The 17,414-nt window shown below is 41.6% G+C and overlaps 1 protein-coding gene across 1 annotated transcript in view; it reads left to right on the forward strand.

Moving 5' to 3' along the window:
- Positions 1–17,414, forward strand: part of LOC144783390 (inter-alpha-trypsin inhibitor heavy chain H3-like) — a 584,371-nt gene that overhangs the window by 167,070 nt on the left and 399,887 nt on the right. The window contains exons 10-11 of the mRNA XM_078662386.1: positions 5,906–6,031; positions 14,191–14,372. Coding sequence (XP_078518512.1) covers positions 5,906–6,031; positions 14,191–14,372 — 308 coding nt within the window. The remainder of the gene's footprint in view (positions 1–5,905; positions 6,032–14,190; positions 14,373–17,414) is intronic.

Below are 17,414 nucleotides of genomic sequence, written 5' to 3' on the forward strand. Positions count from 1 at the left end.
GATCATACAGTTTATACAATTTATATACACTTTGTTCTATAAAGCCATAGATTCTCAGTTATAATTTGACTTTCTATTTTCAGAGAGAATACATTCAAAATATCTTGTGGCTTCCACGTGTGAAACGTGATCTGTAAGGGTCTACGCGTTTCGAATTCCTAAATTCTGGAATTCTCTTCAGGACCGTAGGCTGTAAATGACAAACAGGGGACCTGTATTAATATGGGTTCTGTCGAAACTGCCTTTAGTTCAACACCCATTTCTTTGTATCTTAACCCCCTGAGTACACCGCTAACAGGTGATATACAATCTCTTTCAGAAACAGAATAAACAAGACACATTTGCAACAGTGAGTATGATTTCATGCATGTACATATAAATCTGAGAGGTGCTTTAGACTATCTGATTAAAACAAAGTCCATGTATATGTCACATAGGTGGTCCCGCTCCGCGGATTATGATGAATTCACTGAGGCACAACTAGCTGCAACTTAGAGAGGTAAGATACAAAGAAATGGGTGTTGAACTAAAGGCAGTTTCGACAGAACCCATATTAATACAGGTCCCCTGTTTGTCATTTACAGCCTACGGTCCTGAAGAGAATTCCAGAATTTAGGAATTCGAAACGCGTAGACCCTTACAGATCACGTTTCACACGTGGAAGCCACAAGATATTTTGAATGTATTCTCTCTGAAAATAGAAAGTCAAATTATAACTGAGAATCTATGGCTTTATAGAACAAAGTGTATATAAATTGTATAAACTGTATGATCTTTTAGACTGATAATTGGCTGAGTGTTTGTTGAGTATGATGGATCATGTCCCCCAGTATGAATGAAGTATGAAAGGAAATTGTTTCACAACCAATGTCCATGTGTTGTTTTTGTTTTGTGCTTTAAAAAATGGTTTTGTAAAGAAAAATATGTTGGTTTGAAAAATATGAAAAAGAGAAATATTTGTAAATAAAAAACAAATCTTTAATGGATTAATTCTATGGAAAAAGTCTACGTTGCATTTAGTTTAAATTCAGATGCAAGACACAAAATAGTACATTGAAGTTATTTGGCAGTATTGGCATTTCGTGTGATACTAATAGTTAAGGCAGGGTTTGGCCTTACTGCGTGGGAACCCATACCCAGTGGTGATTGTAGATTGCATATGGCATAAAATCTGCCTCTCCATATTTCAAATGACGGGGGTTCTTTTTGCAGCTAAAATGAGGCTATGCACAGCAGAGTCACTGCTACAACCATAAAAATCAAATACTTACATTGATACAACTCCCGCCTAATCATAGACTCATCCAGCACACCAGAACCTGGCCTTCTATGGGAATTCACGAGGGCATATTATCAAGCCCATTATCGCTGATTTAGCGGCAGTTTACTGCAGCTAAAGCGGCGATCATTTCAACGCCGTTCTTGATATTATGCCCCCTTATGTATCCACCAATATCATATATGATATAAAATAGTGGTATCTTGATTTCTATTCTACATCTGCACAAATTGAAAGAAGCTGACTGTGAACAAAACTTTGACTGAGTGTCTCGCTTGTCCCCATATTCTTGTCATTTTGTGTACAACAAAATAATATCGTACGTGACCAGAGGGCAGATTTACAAGCCCCTTGCGCCTCTTTTGCACCACTTTTGTGGCGTCGCGGCGGCGCAAAAGATGCGCCATTGTGCGGGGTATCAACAACGTGACGCATCTGCGAGATGCGTCACGTTGTAAAGCCCTGCGCCACAAGGAGGCATTCTGCCGCGGGGGGTTGGGGGGGGGGGGCGCGCAGGAACGCCTCCTAAAAGTGGCTGAGTGAAATCTACAAGATCTCACTCAGTCACTTTTAGGCCAATGCTGCGTCAAAACCCTACGCCTGCTTGAAGCAGGCGTAAGGCTTGACGCAGCATTGTCCAGATAGGGTCCCCAAAAGCATTGCTGGAGCTGCGTCCCTCGGGATGCACCAGTTATTGTAAATCTGCCCCCACGTGTGTAGCCAGCGTGTTGTGAGCGCTAGTGCATGGAAGGAAATTAGATGGCCACTGTATGAATAGCAAAATACATCAATAATCAGAGTTCAGTGGACCGTCAGGGCTCTGGGCCCTGGTGCCACTGCCCCTGCTGCCCCAATGGAAGTTACGTCCCTGTATGCAAGAGGTTTGGTATTCTGAGTGACAAAGACATTGGATACTTTAGCCGTAAAGAAAATGCATCCTCCTCTGCCTGCTTGACTCTCTTGGTTTATATGGGTGAGAAATTAAGGACTAGCACCAAAAAAGAGGTATGCAAAGAATAGAACAATTATCACAGTTGCAATATACGTGATAATGAGTTGTTAATGTTGGAAGCTTTTGTAAAGACACTGCTCGTTAATACGATCTGGAAATATATAGGTATTTTCAAAGTAAAATTATGTTTTGAGCAATAATATTTACACTGCAATCAAAATGCAGAAGTAAATCAGGGCTCTTGTTTGTGCACAAAAAATGCTTACCCCAGTCACTAAATGATTCTGAACACTTGAACAATCCTGAAACACACACAAATATAAAACAATGCAATATTTTTACACACACATGTACAGGTGACTGTCACCACCCGCTTGACAACACTGTGCTTTAAAATACAAATCCTACTAGGAAAGCTAATTATCATATAAGATGTCTACAAACCATTTCAGTATTAGATCCTGTAGATCGTGTACATCAACAAAATTTAAAGCAAGAGAAAAACATTTATCTGGAACATAAAAGGGGGTTTGTCGCTTCCCACTGAGTCTTATGGATGGCCACTAAAGCAACTATCCGGGTCCAGCTCATAAGAAATGCACCCATTTCAAACACTGCAGTTTTATAAGTGGGCGGGCGAGAATGTGGTGGACTCCCTCTATGAGGCCTTTTGAGAGGCCGATCAAACAGATTCCCTCGGCTCCATCTCAAATGGGGAGTAATAGCGTTCCTTCCTATGCTGGGGAAAGACCCCCTACTGTGCGGGAGCTACAGGCCCATCTCCCTGCTTAACTGTGATAACAGGATGCTGGATGTTTTGTTAAAGGCTCACCTCCAAGCAGTAATCCTGTCCTTTATCCACCATACACAGGTAGGGCTAGTTCCTGGTCGCTCCTTCAGAAATCACCTTTGCACACCTGCTCATGCCCTGGGGTCGGGCTATGACCTACAGGATGATGCCCTTGCCCTTTCACCGGATGCTTTGAAGGCACTTGATAGGATTTAGTGGGAATACCTCTTTGTGACCCTCGGACGGTTTGGTCTGGGGCAGGACTTTATAACCAAAATTCTATAGCTCTACGATTCCCCTGCTGCATAAGTTAACTGTGGGGGCTTTCTCTCAGACCCATTCCCAGTCTGGTGGGGCCCACCTGCCCTCTGTCCCCTTTGCTGTTCCTTTTTGCCCGTGCTGCCACTCTATGCTAATCCCTGCACCTCACTGGTATTACCATCCCCGGTGGACTGTCCACCATTCATCTTTATGGCAATGACATATTGCTTACTCTCTCAGATCTCCCTAATTTCCTACCGGACCTTTTTTACATCCTCTCTGCCTTTGGTGTGCTCTCAGGGTATAGGGTTAACCGGGACAAAAGCAAGGCACTACACGTGTCATGAGTGACCACCAGTACAGCAGTACTTGGCACAACTCGCTTACATGCTTCCCGGACTCAGGATCCACTGCAGTGGTGGAGCGCATCCTACTGAGTTGCACCCAGTGACTGCATTCACTCTACAAGAGTGGCACACCTCTGCTGAGCTCCACCAATCTAATGCAGCAAGCCAAGTTAAAATCAAAGGGCCCCCCAGCACTTCGTGGTGGATCCTCTTCTTCACCAACATGGACCTTTATGGGGTCACCCTGGCATGCGTGTAGGTGGAGAGATGTTGGACTGGGAGGCGTGGCATTCTGCAGACATCTACAGCCTCCATCAAGTCCTCCAACCAGGTGCCTATAAGTTCTTTTTGGCACTCTGCAAAGAATTTGGTCTCACATCTCATCAGTTCTGGCAATTGTTGCCTGGGTGCACAAACCTGGGTCCTTCAGCCCTCTTCTCTAGTCGCCTACCTTAGAACGGGTCGTCACCCCTGCGGGGTGAAGTCTGCCCTCTGTAGCCTCTTGAGCCATCATCTTTTCTCTCTGCCCCTTCTAAATAGACTCCATATCACATGGAAAACCAGACATCAAAAAGAATATGAACGGAGGATTGGTAGGATCTTCTGGAGGCATTGGATCATGCAGCCCGGAGACATGATTGATGTTCTGTCTCTTTTAGTCACTGCATGACTAGCACTGGGCTACCATAAAACCATGGGAGTGGACGTCGTACCTCATGCTATTGCTGCTGCTGTTCCCACAACCGATGCAACCTGATACATGTCCTCTGTGATTGCCATTGGGTAGAAACTTCTTTGGAGGCAGTTGGCACCATACTGAGCAAGACCCACTGATCATGTCACCCATGCCTCACCACCTGATCCTTCTTCTTGATCATGCGACCTCTCTGGATATTTGTCACCTTCAGGGCCATCTATTACATATGGCTTTAGCCATGGCTAAAATCTGAATTCTCCACCATTGGCGTACCCACAACCCTCACCTCCTATGATGAATGGATCTTGACAATGTACTAGACAGCTTCCTATGAGTGGGTCATATATAACCTACAGGATAAGATAGAGACCTTCCTCCTCACCTGGGCTTCTTTTCTCTGGGATGAAGCCCATTAGCCCTTAATTAAGATTGTCCTTGTCCCCTAAAGAATGACCAAATATTATATCACACTGACACTGCCCTTGAGATTCCATCTGGTCATGACACTTGTGGGTGCATGCCTACTTCCCCACTTTCCTCTTCCACTGTTACCTTTTCTACATCTTTCTTCTTCTTTGTCTCTCATCGTTTTCCTCTCTTCCCTCTTCTTTTCTTAAACACTCCCATTCTCTCTCTCCCCACAACCCCCAGGCGTGTGAATGCGAGTATAGATCACCTGTTTGCTTTTCCTCTAATTGTTTTTTGGTCATGTTATATTTTTCTCCCCCTCCCCCACCCTACTGACCATTCTGTGTACAGAGGAGGACTTGTGTGTCTTCATTCATATAGCGCTTCTTTATATTTCAAGGGCCCCTGCCTCACAGGAACACCACATATTATGCACCTAGCACTCTGCTTCATCTGGCCCTGCGTTTGTTTCATATAGCATTACTATTTCACATATGGTACCTTATGTTCTCCATCCTTCCTTCCCATATACACTGCTTAGTTTTAATCTTCCAATAAAGAATTATGAAACAAAAAATAAGTAAATGCAGCGGCAAGTTGTGAAGTAGCTGTACAGTAATTCTGAAAAGGTAATGCAGTGGCACAGAGTTGTGATCTTGAAATTAGGAGATTAGGAAAATCTGCTTAATTCTTGTTTTGGTTTTGGAGCGATGGTCTGTTAGATTATAATCTCTATCAGCATCTGGGAGCATAAGTGTTCTGAAGTGAAGCTGTATGGTTCTAGCACATTTTTCGTCAGAAAAGGAGAGGCACTTGAGCAGGACCGGAAGGTGCCACATATGTCTTAAGAGTCAGATGTGATGTAATGATAAAACTTAAAATGAAAGCACAGGTACCCAAAGGACAATGAAAAAGTATCTCAAGAGCGATTTGGTAGTGGCTGTGATATATTGAATAAATATTTTAAGAAACAAATAAGTAATAATCTTATTGGCTCTTCTGAATGTCACATGCTTTACGTTCATTATATGTAACCTCTGCAGGATATTTAGGTTCTATGTCTCACCTGAAGTGCTCTTCGTATGAGAAAGCATTGTGGGTGCAAGCGTGGAGCTCAAGGTATTATCAGTATAATGATTTCCACAGAATCTAAATACTTTTTTCTCTGCAGCGACGAACATAAATGATCCCTTACTCAAGGCGATAGAAATGCTAAATGAAGCTCACGAACGTCAGCTGGTACCTGAAAAAAGCGCTTCGATGATCATCCTCTTGACTGATGGTGAAGCTAATGAAGGTAAGTGAAATTGACGAAAAAGCCTACTAGAAATTATACAGGGTGGAAAATGTGTTCACATATGTTAGAAAGAAAGACCTTACATTTAATAATTATTATCAACAGGATAGTGCATCAATGACTTAACAAGCAAGTTACAATTTTAATACACATCACTACTACCAATCACATTTTAAGGATTATGGGCTCCTCAGGCTAAACATAAATATGGGCATGCTGCTCAGAACATCTCTAATTTTGTATCTGTTTTTATCCCCTTTACTCACTCTGTGACTTTGATCTGATCACTTACAACACTCTCCCTTGGCAAGCCTACATCTGGACACAACACCGAATCAAATAGTCTCTCTCCAGTGCCAGAAAAAAACAGGGATTAGCAGCCTGAACAAGCCTGCTGCTTGTGATGAAGTAGACTAGTGTCTGTCATTTTGGGACTGAGCATATTTTATTTTGTTTACTGCACTCCAATCCCTGTTATTTGCGTAACAGGGACTCTGAGTGAGGTGGCAATAGGCTGTGACCGCACCAGCACAGCAGTGACTCCACATGGATGGTGCAAGCATGGGGGGAGGGTATAATGCAGCCCTGCACTGCTCATTGATACGTGGCCTAACCTGTCAGAAAAGGAAAAAGTGTGGTGATTCGACTAAGCATTCTCCACATAATGATATGATAAATGGAATTTGTAGAGCGCGCGTTCACCAGTGGTTTCTTGGCGCTTTGTGGAGGTTGCGTGAACATGTGCAGCAGAAAGGCCATTAATCGTAGGCCTGGGAGAAGAGCCACGTCTTGAGGGATTTCCTGAACATGGAGTAGGAAAGGATTTGGTGTAGTTCGGGGGGTGGAGTGTTCCAGAACTGAGGTGCCAGGAATGCAAAGTCCACCATGTTTTTTCCGTTCAAAAGAATGCGTGTTCAGGAGATTGGAGCTAGCAGAGCGAAGGGCACAGAGGGGAACATAGCACTGAATTCTATTGGCGATGAAAACTGGCCCGTGGGATGACAGGGCTCTGTGGATCAGACAGCCCAGTTTGAAAAGAGTCAGAGACCTCGCTGGGCAACTGGGAGCCAATGAAGGCTCTTTTACATGGTGCGATCTGGGTTGACCGTACACAAGTCTGGCTGCTTGGTTCTGCACCAGTTGAAGCCGCTGTAGCTGATAGGCGGGGATTCCGGCATAGAGTGAATTAGCATAATCAATGCGTGACATAACTAAGGCCAGGGTGACTTGAATAAGGGCCTCAAAGGAAAGAAATCTGCAAATTTTCCGGATCCTGCGTAAGTGGAAGAAGCAAGAAGAGACTACTGAGTTGATCTGAGTCTTCAGAGTAAGGTCGCTGCTAATTGTAACACCAAGGCTTTTGACCACACTGACTGGAGAAGGTGGAAGACCCATGGAGGGCGGGCAAAAGTTGGGGTTCCAAGGGTTGACTGAGGTCCTTGTGAGGACAAGCTCCGTCTTATCTGGGTTTAATTTTAACTGATTTAGGTTCATCCAGCTTCTGATGAGCGTCATGGTAGACCGGAAGCTCTCCATTGCGGGGCGAGATGAATCAATGGTGAAAATGAGCTGGAGGTCATCAGCGTAGTTAAACATGGCTACATCTCTCCTCCGTAGATCTAAAATCACCTGCAGGATGTAGATTGAAGAGGAGCGGGGAGAGAGAAGAGCCATGGGGAACCCCACAAGTGAGTCTCTTTTTCTTCGAGAAGAAGTCAGAAAGGCGGACAGCTTGATGGCAGTTGTTAAGGAAGGAAGAAATCCATTTTAGTGGGATGCCCTGGATGCCGGCGCTCTCGACCCGCTCAACCAATAAGCTGTGGTCGACCGTGTCGGAGGCCGCCGACAAATCCAGGAGCACCAGAGCCTGCAAGATGTTTTAGTCCGCCCTTTCCTGAGTTCATCATGAACTGCCAAAATGATGGATTCTGTGGAGTGTTCGGGTCTAAATCCCGCTTGGTGTGGATCTAGGTAGTGTGAGTGTTCCACAAATGTACTAAGGCAACTTGCGACATGAGCCTCCAGAATTCTACCCAGAAAGGGTAAAAGCGAGATAGGTCGGAAGTTGCTGAGTACAAGGGGGTCTGCACCTACTTTTTATAAGATGGGTCTAACTTCTGCGGTCTTGAAACAATTGGGGACGATGCCCGTGGCAAGGGAATTGTTGAGGAGGGATAATATGGGTTCGGGGAGCTGGAGAAAGATCTCCCGGGCAATGTGGGGGGACAGCTGTCTTTAGGGGAGCCAGATTGGACCCTTTTAAGGAGGGAAAAAAGGCCTCATGAGTGATTGGTGGAAAAAGATTGAAAGAGAGAGCGTTGTGATGCACAAGGGCAGGCTCTGGTGGAGAGAAGGTCCTGGGGATGCTGGCTTTAATGCTGGTAATTTTGTCGAAAAAGTAAGTGTTAAGGGAGTCACAAGTTGTTGTGAGGGGACGAGTCTGGTGATGATGCGGTCGGGTTTCACAAGTTCATCCACGATGGAGAAGATGTCTTTGGCTTTATTGGTGGAATTAAGGACTTTCAATGAGAAGTAGTCTGATTTAGCTTTTAGGATGGCACCTTTGTACTCTTTGAGGGCCTGCGTAAAGATGGATTTTTTCATGGGGCAATAGTCCTGTCTCCACTTGCGCTGTGATTGGCGCAAGGACAGTTTCATTTCCTTGAGGTTGTTGGTAAAACCAGCGCTGGGCGTCATTTTGTCTCCTACATTTGACCTTCCTAAGGGGAGCCAGTCTATCTCTTGCTGCAGCCAGCCAGGCGTTGATGTTATCTGCCTGGACATGGAGGGATGCCAGGAGGCTGTTGGGTAGGGAGGCGGGAGGCTTAGAGGTGGCTAAAAGGGAGCAGAGCTCAGAGATGTCGACCCGGCTCCAATTCCTGGCCAGGCCAGCACCTGGGGTGGGGGGGTTTAATGATAGAGCTGGTAGGGATGGAGAATGAAATAAAATGGTGATTCAACCAGGTGCAGGGAGTGACCTGTATGTCTGAGATCTCCAAGTTGGATTTCCAGACCTGGTCCAGAATATGCCCTTTGGTGTGAGTGGCTGCCTTAATGTGCTGGGCAAAATTCATCCCGGTCAGTAACTCCGAAAAAGCTACCGAGCAGGTACTTTCATGTGCATCATATGGCCAGTAATTAAAATCAATAACCTAGCATGATTTATGGCTAGTTCGGCATAATAGACAGCTACAGTTACTATCTCAGAACGATATGGTAATACGGTGGAGACGGTTGCTTTGGTTTACTGCACTGCCTAAGCTGTAAGTTACTGGTAGGTTGGGAAGCAGCAAGCTGTTAGCGTCCTGCCTGGCAAAAGGTCCACAAGGACAGTGCAGTCACAGAAGGACCACACCTTTCCAAACTTTAGTGCACAGAAGGTGGCCCAAGCTGAATAAAGATGATGGTGTGTGCATCAGGGTGGGGACTAGGCACTTCAAAAGGCTAGAATGCTTGCTTCATCACACCCGAATCAAATAGTTAATTTGTCATAGCTTTCTCTAACTCTCAGGCAGAGGTCTTATTGACGGAACAGCCTAGGCTGGTTAAAAAAAAAAGAGAAATTAAACTGACTAATTACTTTATAGTGCTAGACAGGGTTGCAATGTTGAGAAAAGTTAACAGTGAACCTCTTTATAGGTGGGGATATTGGGCCAGAGTCTTATTGCCCATGCATTAAAATGTCTCTGATTACTAATGATATACATCAAAAACAATATGCCCGAGTGGCAAGATGCCCTCCTGTGGCCAACATCTGCAGCAAAGGCATCAGCACTACAATTAATGTAAAAGGACATGTGGCTTGCAAAATTGTTGAGGGCTACCATCTTTATACTGCCGAAAACAACCTCAGTAACCTTCTGAGGAACTCCTCAACATCATAGGAATACTCAGCCCAGCAGACTCAACCACACCAATAAGTCCAAAAAGTCTTCCTTTGTTCTTCTGTTTTGGGTCTTCCTGTTGAGTATCTGAAAGAGTGGTCCCTGTGGTAAGAATGTTTCAAATAATAATGTCAACTTTTTGTTCAGCATTTCCTCCAGGATAATTGTGCTTGGTCCTGTTAGTGAATGGTGGACATTACAATGGTATCATGTGATGATGCTCATGTGTGGAGATATAGATCTTTGAGCAAAATCATCGGCATAATGTAATGCACAAACATTGCCCATCTGAATCATGAAACCTTAGGACTGTCAAAAGAGCTACATATCAATCAGACATCAAGCCCAATAATTATGTTCCACATCCAGCACACAACACTAAAGCACCACACCATGGTTTCCTCATCCACTCACTGTCCCTCTCTTTGATCAGAACCGGCTTTATAAGCAAACATGCAGCTGCATAACAGGCCCCATAAATAACAGTACCCTTCACACACTTCCTAAAAGACACTTCTCCAACACACAACTCATCACTTATCTTCAACAAACATGTTAATGTTGAGAACACCTATGTTTATCATAACTAAGGCTCCCTGTTTTCCGTTTTTTGACTGATTTTTACAGATAAATACAGACAGAAAACCATGTATTTTCTTGTCTGCATTTATTTTTAAATGTGGATAAAATCGGAAATTGGGTGCTTTTCGAGTTTTTCTAAATACACGTTTCCATGACTGCCAGGCTAATAACTGTAGCTTGATAGTTAAGGGGGTTAAAAAAGAAAGGAATCTTGGTAAAGAGGCTTAAACAGCAGTAGCTATGCACAAGGCTGATACTGACATGTGCATATTTTCATATAAGTGGATTAATTTATCTTCTGCAGATGTTTATACCACTGAGACATGGCAGGCATTCAAGCATGAAAGTATATTTATTGGTTACATAAATTTGGAAATATACCAGTTTCAGCTTTACTTTTTTAACAAACCCCTAATAAATATGGATAAATACAGATAAAGTTGACAAAAAATAATAATGGATAAATACAAACGGAAATGACAAAAAAATAAATACCCCTAAACGGGAGCCTTAATCATAACATCTCTCACAGACTTGTAGGTGCCCTTGTCCTTATAAATATAATATTTTAATCAACCATGCTTCTCTTCAACTAACCCATATCTTCAATTTAAACCTTCTCTGCTCATACTTTTCCCAAGGAACCATTTTTAAATCCCAACATAAATTTCACATACTATTTCCATAACTCTGCAGTTACGTGCACAGTATGACACACACACACACACATACCACCTAACTTGGTGCTATCAATTACACAGGAGATACAGGTTCTTTCTACAGTTTGGAGGAATATTCACATCCATCACAAATATATATGGTATGTCCTGTCTTCTGTACTACAAGTGCATTATAGCCTATGTCAATTTTGATATGGGGGACTGGGTACCTGACACATTTTCAGGGTGTATCCCTTTCACCAAACTCTAAATAAAGCTTTTAATTTCCAAGCCTCAGTTTCACCATTAAACTTACCTCCAATGTAAATTCTCCTGAATTTCATGACAGCAATTCCATTCACATAATCATCTCGTCCTTGTAATATTTTAAATGAAATGCAATTTTCTCACAGTTAGCCTAAATATTGGGCGGTTCTTCTTTCACACAATCTTTCAATTGCAGATCAGATGAGCCTGTCCTTGTTGGGGTCAAAATAGGAATACAGAACAGTGCAGTGAAAATTATTGGATTCAGGCAGAAGGAACACTAAAAATTAGATTAGTTAATATATCAAGGATTTGGATGGCTGAGACAAGGGATTCATAAAAAAAAATATTTTACTTTTCCTTTCAGGTTGAATGTAGTGTATTTGGTGGTCATGGTTGTATTCTTTGAGTAGATGTACAATCCTCAGCATTATTGTCAGAAATATCTTGAGTTAGACAAGATATTACAGTGCATGAGGTCACTTTCACTAATGATTGGTTCTCGACTGGCCAGTTGAACCCTCATGTCAAATGGGACTTTATGACCTTTGCTCAGTGCTTTTTCCACATAAAGATGAAACAGTATTATTAAGACAGGCTTGCCAAACTTGGAGGATTCTCTTCTCTAGTATGAAGGATATTGAGGATTTTTTGTTCACCTCTAACTTTTCCACGGGGCATGATTTCAGGGATAATAATACCGAGAGCACTTCAGGGAGAGCTTCTTGTCTCCTGAACTTATCTAGATGAATGGTATCTTGATTAAGTTAAGGGTAGCTCTTTTTTAAAGTGGTGAATATTCTCAGATGCCCTGGCAGAAACAGAGAAAGGACTAAAATGTTACAGCCCAAGTTGATGTAGGTCAATTGCTTTTGAAAAATTGTACAAGAAACAGACCCTCATTATAAGGTTCAAACATCTGTGAAAAAGGTGTGATTTCATTCTGTTACTGAGTTTCATCAGATCTATCTAATGGTAAGTGGGGAGAGGGGCAGATGTTGATTTAAAATATCCCCGCAACTGTTGAATTGTACCCTTTTTACATGAAGTTTTACTAAGAGAGCAAACAATCTGTTTTAGGTACCTGATATGTGTCCGGTTCACTGCTTTGACACCAGTCAGGTCTTTTGCCAAAAGAACATATTCTTTTTAAGACATTAGGCATTGTCTACCTCTCATGTAATGCCTCCCCACATGATGCACTGGGTTGCATTACTTTTTAGGGGAAATGTGTTGCAAAGCCATGCAAATCAAGATTTGAATTGCTTTTTAAATATCAACTAATATTTTGCGTTGTGGATGAACAAAAGAAATGGTGTAACCACGATGCAGAATGTCAGTACATTTGGGCGAGAGTCTTGTGTCAGTAAGGACACTCCAGGGATTTGCCATTATGTTCCACTTTGGTTTGTTGTAAGTAATTCTCTTTGTATAGGCATATCTCTCCTGTTGCCTGGTTATGTACTTATTGAAAGTGGATAGTGCCATGTGTGTTGGCAGCCGCATTTGTTAAGAGATTAGACCCGATTTTTTTCTTAGGAGCCATCAACTCACTCAGTAGCTATTTTCTTTGAATACTAATTTGTGCAAGGGGTCCTGATAATAGAATACTATTTGCTACTTATTCTCAGCATCATCACCCTCCTAACTGCATGTTTGATTTGTTTCTCGGATCTGTTGTTGAATTGTGCGACTATTGGGCATATTTAATACAGGGTTTAGCACTATGACAAAGTATGGATGCATGACTTCTTCCTTGTCTGTTTCCCCTGTCAAGACTGAATTAGCAGATGAATAACTCATAGATCTTCTTACTCTTCTGAACAAAATTTGGGTATCAATATATATTGTGCAGTTAACCTATTTAGGTATCACTAAATTGGACCAGTGTAAATGCATTTAGTACTTGTGCTCCAATCTAGGTCTGATCTGGGCTGCTGGTGTGACTGTACTATCCACATTGGAGCAGATCAAGTTTGATTGAAACATGGCCCATTGTCCTCTGTAGTGATGTAGTGTTTACCTATGTTCTCTGTGTGTCAGTGCGATGCCCTCAGTGCAACTGACTCTGGTCTCAGGCCTGCTGTGCCATAATCCTGAAATCAGTATAAACCTTATATGTTTTCATTTTGAAGGGCTGAGGCATAGGAGTTAGAGCTGGGCTTTTCCCATTGAAGCAGAATTGGGTTTGAATTCCATACAGATAGTGCCTGTGTAGAGTGGTACAGTGACCAAAAGATGATAGCATGGAAGGAAGCCTTAAGTAAGTGCCAGTGGCTGACCCTTTTCCCAGAATTCCATCGGTAATCTGTGTATTATAGCCTACGTTGTGCACATTCACAGTCAGTGTAATCCCAAAGCTATAGAATGTATTTAGGTTGAAAGGCAATAAACGTTGGTCAGATGAATGGGTGGCAGATTAATTAGCTTAATTCATCCTTTTTTATTGCCTACCTGTTGTAGTTACAAAATGTTTCCTGCACTTTGGCATAGGTTTTGTATCCAGTCTAACCTGGCACAAAACATTGGTGTAAGCATCAGATAAATAGGTAATGATACATTTAATGTAATTGAATAGATCTTTGTTTAAGTTGCAATGTCTGTGAAAATATCCCAACTACCTAAGTATTCCAATATGGGTAAAAGAGTTTCCAGTTGTGTAATGTCAAGTTTGTCTTAAACTCAAGAAAATACTGTTTTTTTTATTTTTATTTAAGTGCATTGTTTTATTATCTCTATAATTTATTTTTCTTTTGTTTTCATGTAGGTGAAACTAATCCAGAGAAAATCCAAATGAATGCAAAAAATGCCATTAAAGGAAAATATACTCTTTACTCTCTTGGTTTTGGTAGAAGAGTTGATTATCAATTTTTGGAAAAATTGGCACTAGAGAATTCAGGAGTAGCTCGACGTATATATGAAGATTCAGACTCCTCTCTGCAGTTACAGGTATCATGGTAACCTAATTAACACAGCTTGTTTTTTTTAAACATTTGTTTATTGGTATTTCTATCACATGTTCATAGCTTCATAGTTCTTGCATCTCAATCATTACCTCTGATTACATCATTACAATAGTTTTCAGTGTGGCTTGACAGTAAATAGGCATTCAATATTTGCTTCACAACATCCCTCCACTTTGTGTTTGATGGATACCCACATCATAGGATATTTCAGCTGGGGCCGATCACTTCCTGTATTATTTGTACATTGATAGCTCGTTAGTGTGTACGTTTTGCTATCAGTTATATAATCACACAAATGAACAGAAATGAATAATAAACTTTAAGAAAAGATAACCTGTCATGACAATGTATAGAGTGTGCCAAACCTATCTCTACAGTTGGGTGTCCTGGTGTTATACTAGTGTTATTTTTGGAGGTGTGGTGGGTGGGGGGCAGGTAGGTGCTCGGAGCCTGTAGTGAATGTGACATAGCTATCTTTGATGATTCGTAGTGACCATTTGGGGTTCAGGCCATGGTATATCGGTTGCTGTGTGTCTGCACGGTGTTGGGGTATATTGGGTGCTTTTTCTAATTAACAAAGCTTGTTAATGTAACTGGCATGCATTGGGGCATAATATTTTGGGCTATTCGAACCTTCAATTTTGAACTGTCAGCTCACTAGTTAAAATTACAACTCCAAGGTTCACAAGCAATGAGGGCCCAGACAGAGTGAAAGAGAACTATACATCCTAGTACAACTAGATGCATTGTTGTTTTTATAAAGTACTGTCACAACACTCATTCATCAACTGCTGACTCATAAGAAGTGAACTTTTTTTGTTAAATGTGTTTTATTGTAATTTCAAATACAAATACTAATAACATTCCTATACATAGGCATACGATAACAGAATTGCAAATATAAGGGATAAACATATGTTTTAAGAGGATACTTTTATTTTATATGAAAAAGAGAGTGGAAAAGCAGAAAAAAAGTTGGAGGAAGAAAAGATGGAAAAGAAAAGTAACAGATAAAAAGTAATAAGAGAGAGAGAAAGAAGGGATTGGGGATTTAATGAGTTTGAGGAGAGAAATGTAGCAAACAGTAATCAATATAGATCACATTTGATTTTTTGGTGCAAATTTGAAGATGAAACTTTATGAATTAAATGTTGATCAGATATGAAAATCCACTATGTAAGTATTGACAGTTTAGAAAATTCTTATCAGCATGTTAATTACTCTTATACATTAAAGAAGTTATTGTGTAATGTGAGCAGCTTCAGAGGCGTGAATAATTTACACCAACTCTTATCCCAGAAGAATAAAGAGAATGAGAGAGATAAATCAGCCTCCCATCCCCATTCCAGAGGACTTTTAGTTCTAAGGGAATTAGAGGATAACAATAATTTTTATATGTAGGCAACCATGGGAATGGTATCTCACAAAACCATATAAAAAGGGGTAACAGGTGCAGGTTTGGCTAAGCCAAGGTCAATCGGATGCTTACAAAAGAAACATTGGATTGAAGTGAAAATCTGTTGATATTCCTTCATGAATGATTCGGGTAAATGAAGAGGTAGTTTTAGGAATTAAGAAGATAAAATAGTCATTATCCAAAAATTGTTGAACAAACATAATACCATTCTCCTTCCAATGTTTAAAGTAAAAGATCTATTATATACTTTAAGAAATTTATTGTACCAAATAGCGGAGTACAAAAAGCAATGTTGAAAGTTGAGGATAGCACAAAATAGTTTGCAGAGTAAAAAGTGTGAATATTTTAAAATAGAGGCGCAGATTTACAAGAAACTGATGCATCTTTACAGATGAGTCAGTTTCCCTTTGCGTCCTTACGAAACCCTTGCGCCACCATGGATGCGCCTTATTTACAATATAAAACCAAAGGGGATGATGGACAGAGTGTTGAACATTGCAAGTACTCACCCCCAGTCAACTGATCTGGGTTTAATCCATCATCATTCTTTAGCCAACCCCGTTAAGACATGGCCATACGCAAATCAGTCTGACCCTGTTCCTCATGGGAACAGTCCAGCCTGAACTGCCAAGCCATGTCTTCCCTGGACCGGAAACAAGCATCCTGGGACTGGTTTCTGGCTAATCAGCCGTCATCAGCCACACTAGCTTGAATCCAGTGGCCAAGTGAGCAAGGGACGCAGGTGAAAAGGACAGGAATGCGCTGTATCTGAGAGATACAGGGCATTTCAGCCCTTTTCTTTTACCATAGGGCAGTGAAGCAGGAAGGCCTGCGGTGCTATCCTATGGTAAACCCTCATATTAAAGGTAACATAGATATGGTGTAAAGAATATGCAAAACAATCATTATTTTTATGGTATTAAGTATCTTCCACCATGATAAATGTAATGGGGACCATGATAGTAGTAATGCTTGTAAAATGGATTTCAGCATTGTGAAATTGTGACAGAGTGTGTCCTTTATGGTGGGGTAAAATCAAACAGCAAGGTATTTCATTTTTAAGGAACATCATGTGAAGCTGGAATTAGCAAACATGTATTGATAGCAGAGGGAGTTCAATGGTAAAATTCCAGTTTTAATAAAATTAAGTTTGCATCCGGTGTGTCTAGAGTATAATGAGATCTCTTGTAAAAAGAGAGGTAGGGAGGACAAGGGAATAAATTAGAACATCATCCGCATATGCAAATAGTTTAACTTCTATAGAATCCTGTCAGAAGTCAGATATTAGGGTATTACTTTGTATGAATTCTGCAGTACACATAGCAAGAGGAATATGGCTCTCAGGATTGCTTATGTGAAGGAAGATGTCCCTTTCTGTGTGAATACACTCCTGCATGCAACATAGGCACCCTAGCAACATGGTGGGAGGGTGCCTGCATTGGCTCTTGGCAGCCAGAACATTGCCAGCACAGGGACAAAGGCAGGAATGCACCGTTTACTGGAGCATTCCCGCCCTTTTTGGAAAAGGGGGGTGGTGATGGACAGAGTTTCTGAATGATGCAGAATACTCTTACCAAGTCAAGAGATCATGGTTTTAATCCATCACCG

Source organism: Lissotriton helveticus, chromosome 9 (genome assembly GCF_964261635.1).
Source record: "Lissotriton helveticus chromosome 9, aLisHel1.1, whole genome shotgun sequence".
In the NCBI taxonomy this organism is placed as follows: domain Eukaryota; kingdom Metazoa; phylum Chordata; class Amphibia; order Caudata; family Salamandridae; genus Lissotriton; species Lissotriton helveticus.